General features: G+C 45.0%; 3 protein-coding genes across 5 annotated transcripts in view; 1 reads left to right on the top strand and 2 right to left on the bottom strand.

Moving 5' to 3' along the window:
* Nucleotides 1-549, top strand: part of YLPM1 (YLP motif containing 1) — a 38,841-nt gene extending 38,292 nt beyond the window's left edge. For both annotated transcript variants that reach the window (XM_069858531.1, XM_069858532.1), the window contains exon 21: nt 149-549. The gene's annotated coding sequence lies outside the window, so the exon portion shown is untranslated. The remainder of the gene's footprint in view (nt 1-148) is intronic.
* MLH3 (mutL homolog 3) overlaps nt 1-24,883 on the bottom strand; it is a 140,653-nt gene that overhangs the window by 40,704 nt on the left and 75,066 nt on the right. The gene's annotated exons all lie outside the window — the stretch shown is intronic.
* On the bottom strand, nt 18,210-23,807 carry PROX2 (prospero homeobox 2). 2 transcript variants are annotated; one of them, XM_069858505.1, is made up of 4 exons: nt 19,991-21,763; nt 19,360-19,467; nt 18,699-18,893; nt 18,210-18,595 (listed from the first exon to the last, which is right to left on the bottom strand). In XM_069858505.1, the coding sequence occupies exons 1-4, from the start codon at nt 21,533-21,535 to the stop codon at nt 18,410-18,412; spliced, it is 2,034 nt and encodes a 677-aa protein (XP_069714606.1). In that variant the 5' UTR covers nt 21,536-21,763; the 3' UTR covers nt 18,210-18,409. The 2 variants fall into 2 exon arrangements, with proteins under 2 accessions (XP_069714606.1, XP_069714605.1); XM_069858504.1 differs by lacking the exons at nt 18,210-18,595; nt 18,699-18,893; nt 19,360-19,467 and adding an exon at nt 23,698-23,807 and having other exon boundaries at nt 19,528-21,597.

A 24,883-nucleotide genomic window follows, 5' to 3' on the forward strand; every position in this document is an offset into this window, starting at 1 on the left:
GCCTTGTTAACAGGAGGATATTTTATTTAAACAAGTAGTTTGGCTGAGTGGCTAGTCCTGCAAACTTATATTTTGCTTACTATATCTTAACTCTGACTCCATTAATTGCTGTTTTACTTGGTGTAACAAACTTTTCCTTTCTTTACAGGCCATTTGCTCTAAGGAGAAGTGAACCAAGGTGTCATGAGCATCTTGCATGTGTCATGTCACTCTCACCTTCACAGTTTTTCTTTGTTACTTTAGTTTCAGCAATTTTCTTGAGATATTGGCAGATAACCAGTGCCCTCACAAAAAACAACGAATCCCGCTGCTCCTAAGTGAGAGAGACAGTTTACTTTTTAATATTTTTGGAAGGGGGGTGGGGGGAAGGGCCAGTAGTTTTAGCTGCTGTTTGTGGAATAAAATGGAGGGATTAGACAGATGTTGCCTCCACTGTACCGTCACAGGATGTTTATCACCTTTGCTTTGTGGCTGTTCTCGTTTTATACTGTATGTACCTTGTAGTTTATTGTATTAGGAAGCAGAACAATAAATTTCACTATAAACTCAGTGTTCTTGGTGGACCATATAGTATGGTTTTTGTTTGACATTTTAACTGTGGTCTGTGTTCTCATGTTGACAGAACCATCCTTACTTGGAAGAGATGCTGTGGTCATATTCTGGAAGTGTCCTGTCTTCTAGGTTTATTATCTGCTCTTCTTCACATAGACAGCTCCATTAAGGCCCAGGTTTTGCTGGCCTTTAGGAATCATACCATTCTCATTGTTCCTGGAGAACAGGACTGATCATTATTTTTTGGATCCTAGTTTCTCAGTTATGTCAAGTTTCCATTACTACACAAGTATAAATTCTGTCAGATAGCTCTGAAATACTCAAGGCAGTAATGTATGAAAAACATTTTTTTAATGCTCAACTTGAAAACAAGTACTATGGAGTTCTCTGAAGGGCAGTCTGGAAATCTCATTTTGGTCTTACTATGTCTTTCAGTCAACACTAGTCCCTATCAGAGTATTTCATTCCATTCATGTCTGCTGTCTTACAGAGATACCTTGTTAAAACAAGCAACAAAGACCAGAAGTTATGCCCTTCTGTTCCTTTAATAAACATATTTAGCTTGCTAAGTAAGGTAAACAAACGCCGGCCCGCACTATTAGTGGTAAAAATTCTTCATAGATGCTGATACTGCTTCAGCACAGCACCAGATTTGCTGATGAAAACTTTCTTGTGTCCTTTCAGGTTTTGAAATATATGGCTGATATTAACAATGTTGTAACCAAACAAGGTGTTAGAGTCTGAAAGTAATTGCTGCTTTATTGATCAATTAGTTTTTTCTCCCAATCTTTCCGAGGGAAGAATATGAAATTCTGTATTTCCCCTTCAGTGGTATTCTTTGTTGCTCTGCTGAGTGATTACGTTGTGGTTTGCATCTAGGTTGGTGAATCAACTAGTTCTGGTGTGGAGGTAGTTCATGCTGTTAAAGGAGAGCTGTGGTGCTAAGAAATGGTTTTGTTTGCTTTTCTAATGTTTGGGTTTATTGGATGTTTCTCAGTCTTGTCTGTGATGCATGATTGCTCTTTGGTAAACAAGGAGGATAACTGAGCTTTTGTTATGCCCTGTGGATGTGTTTAATACAAGAAAATCAAGCTCTCTGAATGCAGCATTTTTAAAATAGAAGGTAATAAATATGCATCTTCTGTGTGCACATACTATTATTGTAGCATATATACTTTCTTTTTTAAATCTTTGAATTCTGACTGAGAATTGTTGACAAAGGCAGACTAGTAGTTAACAAGAAATCAGTATGGTGTTGTGGAAATCACGCAAGCTTCACTGATGGAGTTGCTCTCTCAGGTATGTGTAAAATGGGTTTCAGGCTACCTTCAGTTGTTCATAACAAAACTGGTGTTCTTGTGGCACGCCATTGTTAACAAGTCAATGCTGTTTCTTAAGAACTGGTACTGGTTTTGTCTGTATTTTTGGTAATAATACCTGAACCAGATCCTTTTCTAACATTTTCCTTTCCAGGCTAAATAGTATCTCTGGAACATACAAATGGATAGCGTATGATAGAACTGATCATGTTGTTTATTGTTTTTAACAATTTGAAAATTATTTTAGCAAATAACACCCAGAAGGGTCGCACTGTTTATTCTGTGGTGCACGTAGAATTAAAGAGAGATGAACATAAAGTTATACTTTAATGGGAACAGAGAAAAAAATATATGGCCTTAAAGTTTAGGGCAAAATTTTAGTTATGAAAATGTACTATTGCAGACTGTTTGTCAGACTGTCTGATCAGAACGGGCTGAAGGGCTTGGGTTTTTTTGTTATTGTTGTTTTCCTGGTTCCGTAAAGTTCAGAACTTTTCAGTTTCTGTAGCACAGAAACATAATTCTGTAATCTTAGCCACTGAATTCCTTTGGTTTGAATGGTTAGGACGTCAGTCTTCATCTACTTCATGTGAAGTGGCATTCAAAGGAAATAACTTAGGCCAGCACTAGAACCTGTAACAGATTCTACATACCATAATTATTCAGTGAACAAAGAAATCAAGTAGAAAGGAGAAATTCTTCATTGCTGCTGGCAAAACTGAGACTAGCGAGGTAGTCCCGTGATTGGCTGGTAGTCAGAGGCTGGTGATGAGTGATTTCTCTTTTGTCTGGAAAACCTTTCTCTACAGAATCCAGAAAGTTATGATCCCAATTTAGTTCTTATTTGTCGTTTGCTCACTAATACTGGCAGTACAGTCTTTTACAGTGCTGAGCAGGAAGATTACCTACCTTCATTGATGGCTTAATGAGAGAATATGCATCCATCACTCTCAGATAATGATCCATCTTTGACCATGCATGCAATCGTGCTCTGACTCTTAAGTTGGACTGTTTCTATGTGGTGTATCACATTTAAAAATGCCACTTTGAAAAAAAAATCACCTGCTGCAGGATGGAGCAGCTACTTCTTGAGCAAAGAAATGACACTTCATTTTTCTCAAGGTTGTCAGTTTTTTAAAGAATGTTAAAACTGCCTGTCTCATGGTAGAAGTACATATGCTTTTTGCAAGGGAATACGTAACCTAAGACATGCTACTGATAGGTGAATAGAACTTAGTTGTCCTATTAACCTTGTATTTTACTGTAAGATTGCTCATGAAGCATGATGCTCTGACTGTGGTATGAAAGAGTGAAAATACAGCATAGACTATTCTATTAATTCTGAAAATGTCATGGTTTTCTTTTTATTAAGCATTTACATCAACACAGATAAACAACTTGCCTTGCATTATTAGTTCCCAGTCTTTAGAGGGGAAGAATTGGTGTTGGTACAAGTTGAAGTTTCGTTTTTCACCCATGGGGTTCGGTTTGCTATCTTTTGAAGTTTGCTTCAGTTATCTTTGTGAATCCTGTCCGTTAATTGTTTGCTACTTTGTTGGTAAACAAAATACATTGCTAATACTGTCTGTCTGTAAGGCATTGTTTTAACTGTTTTCTGAAGCTCTTTAATGTCTGAACAACCATTCAAATACCATGGAGAATCCTGAGTAGGATTTTAGTAGTGATTTTTACAAAAGGTTTGAATTGGAAAAGTAGAGTTGTAAAACTACACTGCAACAAGTATGTTAACTGTCCCCAAAAAGCTACATCTAATCCAGTTAAATAGTTAAAAATTATGAAGAATCGTGATTTGCAAGTCACATTAGAAAGTGTACTTTCTGCAGAAGAATAGTCTGTCATTAGTGTGCTTTTAAATGACCTTACCAGCCAAAATTAGCCTTTCTCAATTTGGGATTTCAACATAATTGGAACACTTGAGAGTCCTTTTCGAAGGAATGAAGTAATTTGGTCTCTGTGAGACAGCTTATTGCCACCTAAACAAACATGTTGCTGCCAGAAGTAAAAATGTTCTTTGTCCATTTATTTAAAGGAGCCATTGTGTTGAATCATTCCATACCCTTCAGGTACAATATCCCTTAGCAGATTGTGCCATTTTATTATTAATATTGCTGCCCCAAAATTTTGGAAACCCACACAATATTGGACAGACTTCAAGACTTGAAGAAGACATGATTCATTTGGCTAGGTTGGGGGCAAATTGTGTTTTTTGCTGTGAAGTTCCTAATGTCTCTGCCAGAATGCAGCTAGCTAATGGAGTTGACTGAACTGAAACCCAGGAACTCTCTTGAAGTATTGTAACTTGGCATACGTGGACTGGAAAGAGGAAGCAGTTTAGAGAGTTTTCTTTGCCTGTGGAACATTCACATGGCCTGCATCCTCAGGAAGCCAAATACAGATGGGTATATTGTTCCTTTTTATTATGCCCATCTTCATTACTTTGTTTCCCTGATTGCTTCTGGGAAATGAGGTTTCATGCTGAACTTGAGGTCCACTGACAATTAGGGAGCAAACTGTACCAAGGCAGCCTGCATGCAGTGAGATAATGTATTTGAGGAGCAGAGACTACCATCTCAGTTGAGATCAGCACATCTGCAGCATGAACTATAAATGTGTAAAAAGAAATTCAGGTTCTTAAAACGTGGTGGTGTAAGGCTGCTTATACTTAGTTTTCTTGTACAAGTATAAATGATAAAGAAAAGAAATATGTGTCACTGGCACAACTCTTCTTATTTTGAGTCTCTAGGGCCATAATCTTTATTGTCTTATTAAATTTGAATCGAAGTTGTTTTCCCTTCTGCTTATCAGTTCCTACAGGTGCAAGTCAGAATCCTTGAACCAACTGAAGGAACACTAAGTAATTCTTATGGTTTCTGCTCGAGATTAATCACTTCATTCTTCATGGTGAAATTGTTCTGTTCCATTTGTACCAGCAGAGTGTTGTAGCAATTACATCTCCTTCTACCACTTCCAAATTTGCATTGTACTGGATCTGCAGCCTGGAGTCTTAAATCATACATATCGGTTGGATAATTGGCAATGACAATGTTTCATTCAGGTGAAACTTTCTAGCTAATTCATACTGTTTGGAAGTAGAGTGTGCTCTTTTATTCGTGGTTTTGCTTAAACCAGGTAAGCACAAATACTGTGGCCAAAGAAAAAGTACAGCAAGTTCATGGAAATATGAAGACCGAAGTGTTGAAGTTGCTTCTGTTTTCCGTTCTGTATTAGCTTTCTACTTGGAAGGCTCTGGTCTCTTTGAATTGTAGGATTTAAGATTTGAATATGCAGACCTTAAAGATGCCTGGGTGGAAGTGGCACAGTTTCACTTTTTTATAATATTTTTTCTGTCTTGTGGAACTCTCAGATGGCATCTTTGTGAGGTGAGGCCTTTCCCTAGGGCTTGTGCTTGGTAGTGTCAGTCATTCAAGTATTTCTCCATACTGCTTCCTTTGCGTGTGTATGTGTACAGGGACAAAGTTTGATTCCTTAACAGGTCAAGGTGCATATGTATGAATGGATGTTCAGCTTTACACAAGAAATTTCTGATGATTTTTGTTAGGATGGCATCTGAATTGTCTGCTGTGAGCAGTATATTTGCATATGAAGTTGTGTTTGAACAGTTAGTGTTCTTAGGGGTTCATACACGCAAGACTACAAAGTTGTTATCACTTCAGCAGTTCTTGTGACGGTTCTGTCTTTGGAAACAAATTTGAACTGCAATGCTTGAAGGAAAAGAAAAGAGGAAAAAAAGGTTAAAAAGCAACTGTGAAGTGAAAACTCTCCATCTAAATGAAGAAAAAGAAAAAAAAGAAAGGGAATTCAGTTAGTTTTACTCAGATAATTGGAGTTGGAATCTGTGGGTAGAATGTGCTAGCTACTTCGCTGTCTGAGGTGTTTTAGCATCTGGCTGCATATGTATTTGTGGAGGGGAATCTGAATTTAATCCCTACCATTTTTTGTCTGCAGGTCAGAAGTTGAACAATTAATTTAAAAAACAAATCATCTTGAAAAAGCCAGTTAAGGGTGATTTGGAAGTACTTTTAAATTCTCTTTGAAAGCACAAGCCATTAACAGATTACATGTAAATTGAAATATTGCCCCCTAAAAATAGAAGCATCTTTCAAAGATTTGTTCTGTTTAAATCTTGTAGGATGTTACTTTTCTTCTCTGGAGATTAGCACAGAAAGGAAGCAGAGCTGCAGTTCTTCTCTGCTTCAGAGTGTAAATGGCCTTAAAATGCAAAACCTAAATCTTTTGTTTTGACAGGTAGGTAATACAGACAATAACTTGAATTTGGCAGTACACCATACATGGATGACAAGGTATCTTAAGCAGCATTTTAAAATTACCTTTTTATTCTGTTTTGGTAAGTCTGATGCAAACAGTAGTAAGTTTTGTTTGACCACTCATCCAGGTACTAGCCTTTGCACATGTCGATTCTGTGTTTTGAGAATACTATATTACTGTTTGAGGTACAGAAAATACAGCCTTACTGACAAACACCTACACTGTTTCAACTTACTCATCTCTGGATGCTTAGAAATCTTGTGCAAGCGATGAGTCTTTACTGCTGTTCTTTAAAGTGCTTGTTTCTCTATGTCCTTTGAACTGAAGTTGCCAAATTATTTTGTTTGAAGAAGACGTGGACAGATTAACTTATGTAGCAGATTTCATCATACTCTTCAAGTCACACAGAAATCAAGATTTTTCAGGTAATGACAACCAGATGGCACTAACGCTATGATTTCATGTTAAGATTAAATGGGAGAAAAAACAGAAGATTGAAATTGTTTCTACTATAATTAAATGTTTGTGGTTTCATATTGTCCAATACAGTTTTAAGCCATTAATTTAATGAAAGAAAAAGTCACCACTTTTCTGTGGAAAAAAAATCAGTGGATTTACGTTGCACTATTATGTGGAGTATCACAGTTCACAGTTGAGATTTTGCGCTCTATTGAACATACATGCTGCATAAATGTGGAACAAGACCTTTCTCCTGCATTAAGGCGCGGCATCAAAATTAAATGGTCTTTCTATATCCTACTAAAAAGCCTGGCAACTGCTGACAACTAATAGAAAATGGGATTTAACTTGCTAGTAGCTGCTTTTGGATTGTAGAATCTTTAAATATATTGTACCAAAAATATTTCTGAAGCCTTCCAAGGTTGCTCATTCAATCTTCCACTTTTTTCCTCATGGAAGGAATTAAAATACAGATAAATAACCAAACACTAAAGATACTTCTGATTGAAGAACCTGTTAATTCACTCTGGCTAAGAAGTCTCAGAACCTCAGCTTGATCAGCGACAATATGAGATCTCTCACAAAGGAACGTACTTGAAGTTCTAATGTGAGCGGTTCAAACAGGTTTGCACAATGTATGATATGATTACCGCACGTTTTGCTGTAGGTACTTCATATTTAAGGAGGAATGTGAATACCCTTTTCCAAGGAGTTTACGATCTACTTATTCCTTTATTAGGAATGTAGTGATTTGTTTCTCGTTTCTCTTCTCCCAGCAGACATAGAATCTGCTCTAAGGCTGGAGGTATAGCCTTAAAGAAAACTTGGATATAAACTTTCTCATTTTTATGTAAGTCTGTCTGCTGTAAGTCTCCTTGCAGTAAATGTGTTTCAGATGTAGCTCGAGAAGAGTATTCAGAACTGTTCAAACAATTTATTTGCAAATCTGTTGGGGAGAAACACTAATAGGGTTGAGTATGCTGCATTGCTGGTAGTATGCTAACAGTGCACATTTTTACCTCCTACTTGAAGATAAACTTGGAGCAGAATGAAAATCTAACTAAAAAGCTATATTTACCTCAGTAAAACCAGAAGTGACTGTTTGGCTTTGGGTTAGTTTGGGAAGCTGGTAAGACCTTTGGCCTTTAGTGATAAAAATTTCTCCATCACCTCTTTTGTCACTTGTGTCCAGTACTGGCTTGTAGAAGATTCTCAGTCCTGTAGATTTTCATTCTTCCTGTGTTCCTAAGTTAGACTTTTGATGTGTTACGTTGAAGGAAAGGACTATATAGAAGTTAAGACTGGCATGATTTATGTGTTGCTAAATGCAAAAATGCTGACTGTATCATGTTGTCACTTTGCAATCTGCTTTAATAATTTCTTGACTTCTCCATCTAAATCATAGTCTTGAATTTCATTTGAAAAGTCACACTTGTCCAGAGAATTTTAATTCTCTCAAAGGCTGTTCTCCACTACATACGCTGATGCAGCAGCAACCAGTGCAATCAGAGTTTTGGAGATAAGTTCCTCAACAGTGTCTCTTGCAGCTGAGCAGCCTCATAGAGATTATCTTTCTCAAGGAGTATTGCAAAATGTCTCTCTTCATTCAGACCTTTCTTCTCAGCATCTGACCTTGTTGGTGCTAAGTTCTGTAAATACAAAATACAAGTGCTATTTTCTTCTTTATGGGTAGTTGTTTACCATTCTAGTGAAATAGAACTTCAGAAATACACAAAATTACTTATAAATCTGTACAACTGGTGTGGCATTCAGGGTTAGTGATAAGGTAACTATGTTTTTGCAGGAGTACAATTTTTGTACATTCTTCATCTGGGTGTTTTTGTTCACAGAGGGATTGATTTCAAATGTTATTGCTTTGGAAAATATTCTTTCTGCAGCAGTTCTGATATCAGTCTTTCACTTAAGATGAATGCATTGGGTTGAGACTTAGTATATTATTTCATTCAGTTTAGGAGATTTACCTTTCTAGGATAAAGATGTATAGCTTATCTCTTGTAGTACACTTTGATTTTTCTTTTCTGGACTGTTGCAGCATTTCCTTTTGTCTTAATTTGTCCTTAGTTATATGCATCAAGATGGGGGAAATCTATTTTCAGCAGTGGAAGCTACTTGTTAGCCTCTTTGTACAGGAGAGACAAATAATGGCTCTCCTTGTGATAATTAACCAGATTGGGAATCTTTTTTTCTACGTTTTCTATTACAGATCATAAACAAATAGATAGTGCACCTCATAAAATATATAAAACTTAAGAATATGTATGATCTTGCAGTGTTTCCTTTACATTTAGTGCTCTCTGGGATTAGCCCGGTCAAGCAGGAATTTAAGACCTGTATGTGGCCTCCAGGGTAGAATGCACTACTATTTTTCAAGTTTCAGTCTTTGTTGAGATTATTTTTTTTCCTCTGTGTTTGTATCAAGTTGTATAGACTTTGTGATTACAGAGTTCAGTGTAGCTGAATGTACAGATGGCATCTGTGGATTGTAAAAACTGTTAAGTTTCACTAATATATAGGTTGCTTTGTGTGTTTTTTGGTTTTGGGTTTTTTTTTTAATATTACTGGTTTCATTGTTCCCTGCCATCTATACACCAGCTGTGAAGAAGGAAGACCTCTGGAAACAATGATGCTGAAATTGCATTGAGTTTAGAGTTGTTAACATTATTAAAATATTTTACAAATGCACACCTGGTCAACATCTTCCCTGGCAAAGAGGGTATAAATTAGCAGCAAAATCAAGACTGGACAATATTCTAGAGGATTTTGGAAAGTATAAGAGGGTGGAAATACATTGTGAAAAGTAAGAATTGGAATTCAACTTTCAGTGTCAGATTACTTTTTTTTTTTTGCTGACTGTTACTGGCTGGGATTTTTTTTATATGACCTTTCTTTTTTTTCCTGATGTCATTGTTATGGAGTTTAGTTTATTTTAAGAGCAGTTTTTCCCTTTGAAAGCAGCATCCTACCTCCAGCAGCATCACTGACCCATTGCCCTTAAACCCTATGCTCACAGGGATTCTGTCCTGCGCCCAGGACACATCTGAGCCCAGCTCTGAGCAGTTAACATAGAGCAGATAAGCCCCATTACCAGAGAGGGAAGATGTGTATCTTCAGTGATGCTTCTCAGAAATCACCTTATAACTTCTGATAGACTAATTGACTTGATCTTTATCTAGAGGCTTGCCTTCATACGTCAGTCCTCTTTCATTCTGCAGATGGGCTGGGGGTGGGGGTGTCACATCTTAATGCGGGATGGCGTCATACATAATGTGATATTATATGCAATCATATGTAATTTGGAACCATCTGTGTTGCAGACTCTTGTGCTGGGGCACACTGAATGTCTGAAGCTATGCTACAGTTGTATGTATTGATAACATACCTGTGTGCTAAATCTTAACAGGGCAGAACTGAGTTGTCATGGGAGGGGATTTTCCCTGTGCTACAGTTCTGTTTAAAGGTCTATGGGGAAAACGGACATTGAAGAGGTGTCTGCATAAAACCTTCCTCCCTAGTAATCTCAGTGCTCTTTTATTTGTACCAGGATTTAGGGCTATTGTGTGTAGAACTTTCACACACAGGGCCTGAGTTTTTTTTCATAATGCCATATTTACCTTGTCATTATTCTATTACTTTTATATATTTGTTTTACACCTGCATGATATCAGAGTTACATCTACAATACTGGCGTTTATCTGTTATTTCTGCCTTCCTCTGCCACAGCTTTCTTAATTGTTATTTTTAATGTCTGAAAATCCTTTCTCAACTTTAGCTTCCAGTGTGTATTGTGTTTTGGGCATAGGCCTCAGCTCTGTAGTTTATTTCCAGTGGAAAAAGCTATTGAATGCTTGCAAACAGGTGGCCATTCAAGAATTGTTCAATAAAGACAAACTGCCACCAGAAGGCTAGTTGGAGAAGCCTTGTGAGATGCTGAACTGAGTTTTTTGCAAACAGCTGAACTAGCAGGATCCTTGGATCACTGCAGCATGTCCCAGGATTGATGTAAGGTCTGGTACATTTTTCTGAAGTCTTTTGGGACATTACAGGCTGCTTTCAGGTGATGTTAGTGCCATGCTCCCAAGGAACACCTTCCACACTACAGAGCAAATGTTGCTGAAACTAAAGGATGGCTACTGCCACTGGTTCCTAGAGAACAACTTCTGCAGAAAGAACGGCTGGGCTGCTCTGAAACTGGTGGTTGGCTGTGGTTGACATAACAAGCCATGAAGTAGTATTAAGAGAGGTGGTAACTGGTGGTGGGAACTGCCAGTCTACTGACTGACTGAGGCCTTAGTTTCCATTGTTAAAAAGTAGATCTTGAGAATTGGAGTTAAAATATTCCCACAGAAATGTTTGCCTGTGATCCGTGGCGCATTCAAACTAAACTTGTTTTTGCATAACCTGCAAATTGGGGACAATAGTCACAGTGATGTGGTGATCTGAGTAAACCAACATGATGAGCAGATGGTGGGCCTCACAGTGAGTGTGTTGATGCAGACAGACCAAACCAGAGGCTGTTAACGGGGAACAGGATGGTCATTGGTGTTCCTAAGCACGTAAAAGAAAGAAATCAGTATCTTCTTGTTTGAAATACACGATGCAGTTGCATGGAAACAAGCTTACAACAACTTGGGAGAAAGAGGATTCTGTAGTTTTGTCTCAGCTATTCCAGAGTTCACACAGCAACCATTTGTTCAGCACGAAACAGACGCTCTATGCTGTTGTGATGTTCCCCACTGTAACAAGAAACACTGATCCAAAGATACTTCCTTCTGGCATGAGGTGGCATTTTTGAAAAAATAACATGCAGTCATCTTTGAGTAAGCCCAGGATCTGCAATGATTTTGTTTCCCCAGTTGGTGTGACTGTTCAAATGCATTGCCACCCGCTTGCACTGCAGGTATGGCCGATGCTTACACAGGCACATAGTATAGTGTTAATAGACACGTCTCTAGTTAACTGCTAGCATAGGGGGGTTGCTCTTTTTACATTTTGAAGAATAATAAAAGCTTCATGAAGTTCTTGAAACAGAATATTTATTACCCTTCACTGACTGTTTTTATGTAGGCAGAGCTACCACCCAGCACCACATCCCTGCCCCTTTCCTTGCCCATTTGTCACCAGATCAAACTCTTCTGCCTTGGCTTGGCTTCTTGTGGCCTCGGGAAGCCAAGACCCTGTGCCATGAATGAAGATACCTTCACTGACTGGACTGTTACTGAGATGGTGTTTTCCAACTTCCAGGTGCTGTCAGTTCCTGCAAAGGTTGCTCTGGTCTTTTGGATAACATTGTTCATTAAAAATTTAGTCAGAGAGTGGGGCTTTGAAGCTCAGGGATTAGAAATAGCCACAGAATCAATGGTCTGATTAAAGTTGCAGTGTGATGGAGGAAAAATAGACTGAAGGGCTTTACGTGAGATCTGACAGCAGTGGCATCTCCATGTGCTACACAGGGGCTTGTGCCTTCTCCAGCGGTTTGAAGAGTCCACTGCCAAAGAAAAAGCCCTTTGTGTTCTGTGCTTGCCTGGAAATGCCATGCTACAGGCATGGTCTTCCACAAAAGATACAGCAAACTGAAAAACCTGCACTGGCAGCTGTCAGAGCTGAAAAGACACGCCTTTGCTTGGCATAATGCTCACAGCTGCAGCCCAGGACGCTTCTAACCATGAAGAGATGATATTCTGTCTTATAATAATAGCTCAAGAGAGGGGAACACTATGGCTTTTAAAAATACCATTTCTACAGCATTATCTTTTTATAACTAGCTGCTATTCCTGAAGTGTTTTATTTAAAAATAGCCTTTGTAATTGTTTTTATTCGAGCACAGATTGCACTGCTGGTCATGGGGACGCAGTAGACAGAGATGGGCAGGGCTGGCCTCGCTTTTCCTTTGAGCAAGACTTCATGGTGTTTTCAAAAGTTGTCCTTATTTCTACTGTTTCTTACTCACAAACCTGGAAACTAGAACTGGAAAATAATTACTTAAGATGTTCGATATTCTGTGCTCACTCTCTGAGAAACAAATGAAGATGGGTTTTGTATAGATATGTGTATTCACATATATGTTGTCAGGTATTTAGCTTAGTTTTTTAAAAAAAAATATTTTTTATCATTTCTGTTCTTTCTGTAAAGCTATGGATGACTTATACGTGCTTTGGGAGACCTAGTAAAATATTTTCCTTCAAGTTTTATTTTTTTTCCTCTGTCTTGTCTACTTTATGCTTGCAGCTTTTCACTTCACCACTTGTTTTTAGCTGCTTATTTTCCATGATTGCAGTAAGATAAAATGATTAATCCTGTTGGGTACATGCTGACACTTTTAAAGAATTACATTTGTTAATCTAGTAGAACAACTAGCAAGAAAACAGTAAAAGCCTGTGCAATAAACCCCCATAGGGAAGCTGCCACGTTTGGCTCATGACAGCTGGAATTGAAGACTGACAGAGTGGGTAATGGGAAATTGGCACAAAAAGTGTCTCAGTTGCCCTGTTTTATTGGGATAGCAAACCCAAGAATGGTGTTTGACCCTAATGTGCAAAATGAAGATTAACCGATGAGCTTTGGTTTAAAAGCCTCATACAAAAAAAACCCCAAAGTACTACACTGAGAGAATACAGAAATACTGCAGAGGCTGACAGTAGGTGTGATCGCTTACTGCAGATGTGCAGAAAGTCATCTCAAAATGAAACAAAATAGAAAATTTCTCAAATTTTAGGTCTTTGTAATATTTTTATGTTATCAAAAAAAGGAAGAAGTCAATTATGACATGGGAGTTAATGGCATGGGGCTTCACCTGCCACTCGGCAGCCTGTACAGTAAGCTGAGAAAGAATTGGTGTATAAATACAGACTGTATCTTCACATATTGAGTGTTGACCTAAATATGCTTTGCCTTGAAATCCATGGCACAGCTGTCGCTGGCTTTACTGGAACAGCCGTTCTCAAGCATTCTAGGTCAGGCCTGCTTTTAAAAATGGATTTACTGATTTGGTATTTACCCATGCATGGGCACAGGTCCTTGTTCCCTTGCAGCCTGTCTACCATCGTCTCCCATCCCATCTGTCTCTCCTCCAAGACAAGCATTACCCCCAGCCAGGGTCTGGGTGGTGGAGGCGAGTCTGCACTCATTTTCTAGTGGGTGCTGGCTATCCTCTCTGTCCTTTAGAGTAAATACCCCCCTTAATAGCCCCTGGGCTACACAGTGGCCTCTGTATTGTGGTGCCTGCCTGCACTGCCCTGCCTGGGCAAGTTCCCTGTGACACATCTCCCTTCTCCACCCTATTCTCTGCACCCAAACTTTAGTGCTTGCACCTGAGATGCTGCCAGGGGGCTGCTGAGCTGGGGGACCCCAGAAGGGAGAGTGCAGCTCTGTCTGTGTGGCTCCGCTGCCACTGTCTCATGAAAGCAGGGCTTTTCAGGGCATAAGTCAAGGGAGAACAGCTCAACTATAACAGCTGCTGCTGTCAAACTGGCACCTGGCACAGCCCCGCGCCCCAGTTCCCATCCCCTGTCCATGGCTCAGGCTAATGTGATATTTCATGGAATGCAAAAAAAAAAAAAAAAAAGCTTTTGCTACCAGCTAGAGATACTAGTCTGTCCTGGGCCACCCCAACCCCATAAAGGGTTTTATCCTTGAGACTGCTCTCCACAATCTACATGCATTGCTTCACTTTCCCCTGGCGTGGTGCTGGGTATGCAGCACAGGGCAGGTCTGTGCACCAGAGGCAGAGGAAGGGGTGTTGGATCTCTCAAATGTGGTATTTGTACCGTAACCTGGATTAATCCATCCTTCTAGTGCATATAACAGGACAGCATTAGTCGCTGAGATTTTATGAGCACAGGCCATTGGCTCACCAGGGGAGCTGCCTTGATGCCAAATAAGCATCCAAGATGTGAATTCGCAGGAAGGTCCCTTTAAAAAGCATCTGCTTGAGCTGGGAACCTCTAGGGATGGTTCAGCCACTGCAGACAGATCCAAGTCATTAGCAGGAGCAAACAAAAAACAGATACGTTTTATTGCTTGTCAGAGTTTCCTGCCAAGCTATTTTGGCACGCAGGATGAACATTCACTAAAATTACTTAAGCTCTCAATTAGTTGTATGTGTGTAATAAGGGCTTTTATGGTAAGTAATAACATAGATAAGTACAAAGGGCTTTCAGGGCCTCTCCAGCTTAGTCTGTGTGGTCACATCACCCTCTTTCGGCTGGTGCTGCAGGACACCAGCAGCCCAGAGACAGGAAACAGCATTTTTAGTGCTTAGCGGTCTTTGCTGCTGTTTAGCGGTGTGGACTGGGTGCAATACTGTGCATGGGTTATGAATGCGGTTGGAAATGTGTAAGGTTAGCCCCAAGGAATTGTTCCCAGTTCCCAGAAGAGGCAGTTATGGTTGCTGTGGGCTTTTTGCATATACCACAGAAATTTGGATAGACAAGGAAAGACTTTATTTATTTATTTTTTTTTAAATGAAACCGAGTCAGTAGTAGGTGACTGTGCTGCCCCTATTGCTTCTTTGCGTAATTAGTGGGAAATGCTGAAGCAAGAGCCCACCCAAGCCTGGGGGTCAGGACTGTGGTCACTGTGAGCAACAGCTCTCCCTGACCCCAGGGCTCCAAGCAGCCAAACCTGCTCAGTAGAAAATCTCCCTGTGATGGGCACCATTTCTTTGAAAACTACCTGCTAAACCTTGGGCACCACTAGAAAGTAAATGAAATTACACACCCTATCCTGCACAGCACAACCAGTAAAGCACTAATTTCGTAAGAATTCATACCCTATTTCTCTTATGCTGCAGGCTCCATCACCCCTCGAGTAACCCCAGCTCGCCTCACATCCCAGCAGATGTGCTGCCTGCTCGGTATCGGTGCTCCTGTGACCTCTGTAGAGGGGAGACAGCGTGGGTCCCCCTTTCCTTCTCTGCCAGCCAGCTGCTGCTTTCCAAGGCTGTCAAAGGAGCACGGGGCTGGGATTCAGTTCTCCGAACTTGAGCACTGTGCCAGCCAGGCTGCAGCTCTGCTGGCTCCACACAGATGAGAAGCCCCAGAGAAGGCAGCTGCACCCTGGGCTACCCAGACAGGAGCTGTGTTTGCAGAAGGAGTGTGGGGTGACCAAAAGGTAGGTCAATCCTCCTTCTGCATCCCTCACACCTCTATGCTGTCTGTCACACTCAGCTGAAAGTGGACAGGGGCTTGAACAGCTGCTGGGGAAGGTGCCCCGTGTCCTCTTGTCCTTCACAAGTCTCTCTAGCCCTGCTTTTTTTGCCTTTTTCTGTGGATAGAAAATGAGTCTGGGCAGAATTCACCCCCTGGATACAAGTGGTGAGGCCTTGTCACAGGCAAAGGACAACTGATACGGGGTGTTGTTTGTCATGGTCATGCAGAGCTGGGTTTCACAAAAGCCACTGTACAGCAGCTCTATGATCCCTGCATCCGTGCAGTTATATGGCAAATATTGGAACAGAAATACTGCTCCAAACACTGGGTCCAATTCTGTTCATCATCATTGTTAACGATGGGGTTGTGGAGTTTCTCTCTTTGAAGATACTCAACAGTCATCTGGACATGGTCCTGGGCAGCCCATTCTCAATGGCCCTGCAGGAGCAGGGGCATTGGACCTGATGACCTCCAGAGGTCCTTTCCCACCTCAGCCACTCCGAGACTGTGATCTGGGGCACTGCCTTGCCCTCAGTGCCACAACCTGCCACTTGCCTGACACCCGCAAACATGCATATTAACAGGAGAAGCAAGAACCTTCTCCCCCAGGGTCTGTCAGTACAAAAGGGCTTTGCTCCAGTAGGGAGTAAACCTTTTTCTTATGTACCCTAATTATTTTTCTACACCTAAAAGAATTTCCTAACTCCTTCCCTGAGCCAGGTCATCATTTCCTTTTCCATCAGCGTTGGTTTTGCCTGCCTAGTGCATTGCTTCAGCTCTGCTTTGGCTATGGCCAGTAGGAGCAGCACTCTCCTGTCCTTCACAGTGCCAACAGCACCACTTCTCAGATGCTGTACATTTGAGTCCGGCACCTGTAAACTTTGGGATATATCTCCTGACAGTTGCTGCACTTGCTTTGAGTCACAGTTCAGGGCAGGCTGACCAGAGGCATTGGGTTGAGGGCTTAAGTGAGAACATTAGTTAGTGGAGGCTGCTTGGCCCCCCAGGCATGCTGACAGGAGCAAGTCCTTTTGTCAGTGTTCCCCTTTTCCCAACACACAGCAAGAAATGCCCAGGCTAACACGTTAGAGCAGAAGTTATCAAATACGTATCTACAGGTGTTTTATTTAAAAATGTATTGAGTAAACCTGTAAAATATACAAACCTCAAGAAGTGACCATACAAACACAAGAAGGAAATCTGGCTATCCGTACTCGTGATGAGGAGATACACTGTAAAAACCGCCCCTGTTTTGGATGCCCCATCCTGCCCTGGCATTATCATGTGCTTCCTCCAGCTGATGTGTTGCCTCTGGATCACCCCATGCACTTGACTGATGCTGGAGCCACAATTTTCTTCTTCCATGTCACTTGCCACACTATTACCCAGCTGGCACCTTGCAGCACATCAAACAACATATTTTGACTTCTGCCTGATCCTCTGCTACCCCAGTGTTTTGCATGGGCATGTCATTTCTCAACCACAGTTAGGCACTGCTGCCCTCCCAGAGCTTCTTCCTGTGTATTTCCCAGGACCTCATTCCTCTTCATGGCCTTTCCCTCCCAACCACCACCCCTGACAGGACATGAGAGCCCTTAATGCAGTAACAGTTTGCCGTTCTCTGTTGTGTGGAAAAGTGGCCACTGACTCCTGGTCACAAGGAAAAGAAACCTCCATGGGTTTACACCCCTACGGCAATGGGATACAAACCTCAGGACCAGCTCCTCACCAGCAGGCACAGCTTGTGTTAAAACCCGCAGGGACTGACAGGTCCCAAATAACGTGCTCCTCACTCACCACAGGCACGTTGCAGAGCTGAGGTGTTCGGGGAAGTTTTTCCAGGAGAAGCAGGGTGTAAGGGGATGTGGGTGGGGGTTTAACACAGCGCTGTCTCCCCTGGTGAGAGCCTGATGGGGGCTGTTTGCGGGGCTGAGCAGCACCAGTTGCACACCCTGCTCTCCCAGTATCACGGGTGATGCTGCTGGTGAGCAGTTGCTCCTGGGTCGTTCCCACCAGCAGCCGCTCACCTGCTTGGCCGTGGCATGCAGCTGCTTGGCAGAGCTCTTCCCAAACAGCACAGGAGAGGTGGGGGTGCTGGCTAGCACAAACGCTGTTTTTACATCTCCCAGACAGGTTCAACTGTCCTCACAGGATGCTTGAAATGCTGGAATTCACCAGCTATTTTCTTTGGACGACGGTGTATTGTATCTGGACAGAAACTGAGGCGCTGTTGGAAAAGGCACATCCAGCAGTCTGCTGTGCCAAGAAAACTTTGCCCACTGCTAGGACCTCTGCTGCTTTATAAACAGAAAGGCTGTTTTCCCTGACCTGTGGCCCTCTGAAAAAGAGAAGGAAGGCAGCTTGCCCAGGGTCATGGGGACAGCTGGGGCAGGGCTTCAGCCTTCCTCCCTCACTGTCAGGACCCCACCAGCTTTAAGCAGGGGAAAAAACCACACAGCATAAATCTCCAAGCAACAGACCTCACCCAAAGAGCTGTCTTACAGGACAGAGAGAAAACAGAATAATGGATGCTGTACAGAGTGCCTAGGAGGTGCTTCACACGTGGTGGCTGCACACAGGACCCGCGGCTGCTTTCATGGAGACTCAGCTGTGGAGCAGTTCCTGAGAGCAGACAGCGGCTTTGAAACCTTCCGGGATGTCACTGTCCAGTTTAGAAATTATTTTGTAAATGGGTTTCTTCCAGGAGGGGTCAGCGTCCTTGCCTGCCCTGACAGCACTGAAGAACTCCCGCAGCGTCAGGCTGGCCACCTCCAGGAACTGCCCTGGCACCTGCAACGAGATGGACATCAGCCCACAGCCTACAGCCAGCTGTCCCTCACCCTGGCAAACTCTGCCAGTCCCACTACCCCTGCCCTCACCACTCCCTCCTCACCTCGAAGTCATTTCCCTTGTTATAGTGCATGTTGAGGGCACGGAAGAGCTCTGAGTCCCGGGAAACCCGGAGAGCACCAGCATCCACGACACCCTCCAGCAGAGCCTGCCGGGCAAACTTCTCCACCTGGATGTAGTAAAACTCACGGAAGTTGCTGAACCACTTGATGAGCTGGGAGGTGATGCAGCGGCTGAACTGCCGGCAGGAGAGATGGAGGAGAGGAATTACACCACCTTGGAGCCTCCTGACCCACGGGTCCTGGTAAGCCCAGCCACTCACCACTGGTCTAGCCCCAAATCCAGCCCTGCCCCCTGGGTGGGCAAAAGCACCAGCCAGGACTGCGTCATGGGGATGTCCGCGGTGCCTCTCTCTGCTGAGACTCGGATCCCACCAGCCCTGCAGTAGGGAGGCGGTTTCATGATGTGCTTTAAACCCAATGCCCTGGTAGCACAGAGCAAAGACCTGGCAGCCCAGATCTGCTGTGGCCCCAAGCGCCAGCTCCAGGGCAGCTCATGCTGGAGCATTCATGGTCCCCTCAGGCCAGCGAGGTGGGAGGGAACATGAGAGCATCTCCTTCCCCGTGGTTCCCCAGCAATGCGGGCTGGGTACTACACTGCATGGGAGCCCTGCCTGGCATCAACACCGGATACTGCCGTTTTACCTGGACATCGAGGAAGTAGGTTTTGAGCAGAGTGGAGCTGGGGTAGCGAGTGAAGAAAAACATCAGCTTGGCCTTCTTCAGGTGGCTGGGGGTCAGCGCCTCCTGCATCTGCCTCGGGGTCAAGGAAAGCCTGCACGCAGCATCCCAACCAGCTTAGTGTGTTCCTGCGTATTGGCCAAGGCACGTGTGTGCCTGATGCCTGAGACAACCCATACCCATGGGCTGGCAGCAGGGTGGAGGGGGTTTGTCCCTGGCCAGGCAGCTACTGGCTTCCCTTCAGCATCCCTGGGAAAGCTGCAACTCCCCACAGCACCTCCTGTGCTGGTGTGAACAGGGATATTCATGAGACACAAATTCCTGGATGATGGGACCACCAGGATGGCCTAAAAGCAGACTTGGGAGATCCTGATTTGTATCCCCAGCTATAGTGCAGCATCTAGCCAGCCCTGAAGAGCAGCAGTCCCCCTCCACAGCTCAGGACTGCTTTTTGCCCACATCTTTTAACTTCCTGTGGGGCAAGGAGGACCCTGGTCTTGGGGAGACCAGCAAGGGCTATGACAAGCTGTGGCTTTGGAGGACAAGGTAAGCTTGGCCAAGCCCAGGGACCTCTCCAGATGCCCCTAAAGGATATATGGGTGGAGGTGAAGGGTGTCCCATCCATCGCAGTCTGCAACTTCCTGCAGCCATCCCTGCGAGCTGGCAGCAGCGCGAGGCTCTCCACATTGCCAGGGCTCAGGGGCAGCGGCTGCTGCTGCTGTCTCACAACTGATGATCTCAGCCTGACAGTTCCCCAGTGCAAGTCAAGGGGCTTCAGAGGACCCCTCTGTGGAGCAGAGGGGCTCCAATGAGAGCTGCCAGCCCAGGGGTCCTGCAGGCTGCAGTCCAGCAGCTGGCCCAGTGCCTGGCTGTCCTGGACAGGGGCAGTCGAGCCCGGCATGCTGGGCACCTGACAGGGTTTTCTGACCCCCTTTGAACTGAAGGAGCCAGCATGAGAGCCTGGGCTCTTCCCTGAAGCTCCTGACATGGCCTCAGCCTGGGGTGAGCCCAGTGCATTCACAGGGCTTGGTTTAGCACATGCCTTTCTGTATTTCCCGGCAGCAAAATACTCTCTCCTGTCACCTAGCCCCCGCACTGGGAGGCTGTGGTGCTCTTGCAGGAGGTGGCTTGCTGCCTTTGGCCACGCAGTCTTCAGGACGGAGTCTACCACCCAGGACGTCACTCCAGCCAGCTCGTGCTTCAGTGCCTGTGAGAGGATCCGTGCGGCTGAGGGCAAGCCACCACCTGTGCCACCCCTGTCCTCACCCTCCTCCTGCCTGTGCACCCCTGGTGTGCCCCTCTGGAGAGGCAGTCTGTGTGGGTCATGGGTGGTGGTGGCATTGTCCTTGTCTGGCCTGTCTCCAGGCTTTCCAGGCAGTGGACTTGCTTTCTTGGCACCTTCCTGGGTTTGGGTAGTGTCCTCAGAGTCAAAGACCTGGGAGAACTTCTCCTGAAGCCTCCTCAGCTGCTGCTCTAAAAAGCTGAGCTGCTCCTTCAGCTGCTGGCAGCCCCTGGCATGGGAGCTGCTCCCTGTGGGGCTCACTCGCCTGGCTGCTCCCATGCCCTGCTGGGGCAGCTTTGGTTTCCTCTTGCTCTCCCTGGGCACCTCACCACCCCACTCTCTCTCGTGCCCAAAAGCTGCCTCCAGGCTGGTGTCAAATTCCAGGGAGGGTGGTAAGCTCATGCCTTGGATGATGCTCTCCACCCTGGCCCGCTTCGCTTGCAGGTGCTGGTTGGAAAGCTGTTCCTCTAAGTGCTGGTCGGAGAGCTGGTCCCTCTCACCAGCACTGCCCAGAGAAGCTGGGACAGGGATCCTGGGGAAACCCAGAACTTGCACTCCTTCTCCACGAGATGCACCACACTCATAGTCCTGAGGCAGGACCGTTGCCTGGGAAGAAGGGAAAAGGATGCAAGGATCTAAGCTCCGGCCAGTCATTGGGTGGCTCAGGAGTTGTGACATCAGGGATGTGCTGGAGGAAGGCAAGAGAGAGTCAGTCTGGAAACAAGGCTCCATCTTCAACCCCTGGCTGTACCCTGAAGTAGCTTGGTCTCTGTCCTGCTCAGAGACAGTCCTGACACTCACTGTCTCTTCTTCCTGCCTGGGCACCGAAGAGCTGACCCTCAGCTGGTTTGGGATCATTCCGGTGATGGACCGGCAGACTTTCGCAGTGTTTGAGCTTTCAGCCTGCTAGAGGAGTGGAGCTGGAGAAAGAGCAAGACATATCAGCGAGCGGGACATCATACAGCAGCTCTGCATTGGCCAGAGATTTTCCTCCCAGATTTCCAGGGCATACCTGTTACCAGATCATTCCCTGCTCCCAGCGCTGCTGAACGCATGAGCAGGCTGTTGGGTGTTGCACACCATCAGCAACACCCTGGACACAGCTGCCACCTACCAGCCAGGCATTCATGGCACCTCGAGTTCATTTCACGTTACTTAGAATCATAGAATCACCAGGTTGGAAAAGACCCAGCGGATCATTGAGTCCAACCATTCCTATCAAACACTAAACCATGCCCCTCAGCACCTCGTCCATCCATCCCTTAAACACCTCCAGGGAAGGTGACTCAACCACCTCCCTGGGCAGCCTGTTCCAGTGCCCAATGACCCTTTCCATGAAAATTTTTTTCCTAATGTCCAGCCTAAATGAAGGTGAAAGTGTGATGTGACCTGCTATGAGCAGGACACATTGGGATGTTCAAGCTAACACAGCACAGTGCTCCTAAGCGCTTGTTAAAACACAGAATAAAAGGAACAGGGATGGGATTACTGGGAAAGAGAAAAACTCCTGAGCCAGCAGCCCCCAGCTTAAAATTGTCTTGCTGACTCCAGGCAGGGATCCACCCACCCTGCTCAGTCAGTCGCTCCAACAGCTTTGCAAAAGAAGGTGCAAAAGCCCTTGTTCTGGGAAATTGTGGAGTAACTGTCCCTGTGGGACACTTCTTCCTCATCCGTGTTAATTAGCAGTAGTTTGCATCCCTGACGTAGGGCGGTTTATGTCTTTTCTAGACACCCTTAAAGTGTCTAAGATTATTTTGCCGTACTCAGAAATGTCTGATACTTTTGAACACCATGAGTCCCTTGTCTCCACGACTGTCAGCCCCACAACAAGACCCCCAGGCTAATAAGTAGTGTAGAAAATGGGTTTCCAATCACTCTTTTTTAGCAGGTTGCCTTTCTTTGAACAGCCTTTTATTCCAGGGAAGTATCTGGGACAGCTCTACCTTTTGCAGAACTCTAGTCTTGACAAACCAAGTATTTTCTGGGTTGTCCGACACCACAGCTCTCCCATGTTGTCTTCTCACCCCTCCCAACCATTAGGATTTCATTTTCACAACAGTCTGTCATGAGGGACATTCAAACTCCTCCTGGTTTACTTCCAGCCTGCGCAAGGCTGGAGTACCTGCAGCTCTCAGCATCTCCCCCATTCCCTTGTATAACAAGCTTCACCATTGCCTGAGGCTGCCTCTTAGCCTGCCAGCAGCTTCCAACAAAGCCACACAGCAAATGCAAGACAGGCACACATTTCATCCTCCCTTAAGCCTTTCTGCGTGGCACAGCCACAAGACAACTGGTCCTGCAGCCTCACTTTTGGATGCAGCGGTTTGTTATGGAAACACCTTCTTTTGGCATCTGGTCACAATTTGTCACCTCCTCTGTGTTCAACAGCAAGGTCAGGGAGCTTACCTGTCCCCCGTGATGAGAATTCATAGCCCCAGAAACCCAGGCCAATACTCCTCTTGTAAGCAGATTGACTCAGAGCTAGCAAGAAGACCTCCACTTACCTAAGACCCAGCATGACCACTTTTCTGCCAGAGATCTCAAGAGCAGGATCAGAGCCTGTGGTCCCAGGCCACGGCTGCCCATCGTGGGTGGCCTTGGCTCCCACCCACAGCATCCCCAGTGCTGCAGGACCAGGAGGACACAGAAATTCCTCCTGCTGATGCAGCCCTTTCCCCACTGAGTTAGCAGATGCGTATTTTGGTTCCTTACTACCAGCCTTCACCAGTACCACCTTCCAAAACACTAAAAAGTAGCCAAGGATCCTCTTACCTGAAGAAAACGACAGAGGAGTGAAACAAAGATGCTCAGAAGAGAAGGCAAGCGTGTCCTTTCCAAAATGGGAACAACCCTACATGGTTTCCCCAGGTGTTCCTCGGTGGGAGAGCCGTGCACAGAGCAGCCTGCTGCCCCTCCAGCACTGCAAATATCCTTTCAGAGCCATCCACCAGGTGCCGCATCCCCCTGTCTTCAGTGAGGGTCCCAGGCCCGAGCTATTCCCACCTCTCCATCCCACTCACCTTGGCTCCAGGAGCGCAGTGTCCCAAGGGCAGGCATCTGGAGGCTCCGGCTGCTGCAGAGGCAGCGCTGGCGCGTCCTCCCGCTGCGCTCAGGTCCTTTAAAGAGGGAGTGGGGAGGCTGGAGGCAGCCAACCAGCTGGGAATGACTTCTGAATATGCAGATGGACATCCAGGAGGTCAGGTCCAGCACGGGAGTCCAGCCACCTTCCCTGCTGCTCGGCTGTCTCCCAGACTCGTAGTGGGGTCAGGCAGGCACGTGTTAGTGCAAAGCCATTGGCTGCCCAGGAGGACAGAGGAGCCTGGCCAGCGATTTGGTCTCGTACCTAGGGTGGTAACTGTTGGTGAGATGATGCCACTGGGCTAGAGGCAAGCAGTGCCACAGGCGAAGAAGGAGCCAGCCCAGAACTCCAGGTGCTGCCCAGCTCCCATGGAAAGCACTCAGACATTTCCAACATGCCCCACCACAGGGACACAGAGGCATTCCAGCTCACCTGGAGGTCTGTGGTGCAGGACATGACCAGGAAATGGAACAACACAAGAAAATCAGCAACACCAAGTGCCTTCCTTGTCTTGAGGTGCTTTAGCCTCAGCCAGCAGAGCCAGTACTGCTCCCAGCTGAGCGCATGCCAACCCCAGCCCAGGACAAACCCACGGGCTCCAGGGGCACATAGAATCATAGAATAACCGGGTTGGAAGAGACCCACCGGATCATCGAGTCCAACCATTCCTATCAAACACTAAACCATGCCCCTTAGCACCTTGTCCACCCATCCCTTAAACACCTCCAGGGAAAGGTGACTCAACCACCTCCCTGGGCACCTTCTGCCAGTGCTCAATGACCCTTTCCCATTGTGAGACACTTAATGCAGAAGACATGAAGACAGGTGGACGTAGCTGAGCCACATGAGCCACTCCTAAGGCTCTGTCTAGTTGGCCTCAACAGGCTTACTGAACGTGGGGATGTTTGGTGGATTCACTTGGTAGACAAAAAACTGTGGTTAAAAGCAGTTGATGCTAAGCAGTCTTGTTGAAGGTTATCAGCCCACAAGAGACAGATCACAGAGAAATCCCTGGCAGAGAGCCTTTCTGTCTCAGATGCTTTTTATTAAAGCAGTCAGCACATCCTCAAAGCCTCAGAGACTATCTTTTGATGATTTTTATTCAACCTCACAAGGATTTTAATTGT

This window comes from Phaenicophaeus curvirostris, chromosome 5, assembly GCF_032191515.1.
Source record: "Phaenicophaeus curvirostris isolate KB17595 chromosome 5, BPBGC_Pcur_1.0, whole genome shotgun sequence".
Taxonomy (NCBI): Eukaryota; Metazoa; Chordata; class Aves; order Cuculiformes; family Cuculidae; genus Phaenicophaeus; species Phaenicophaeus curvirostris.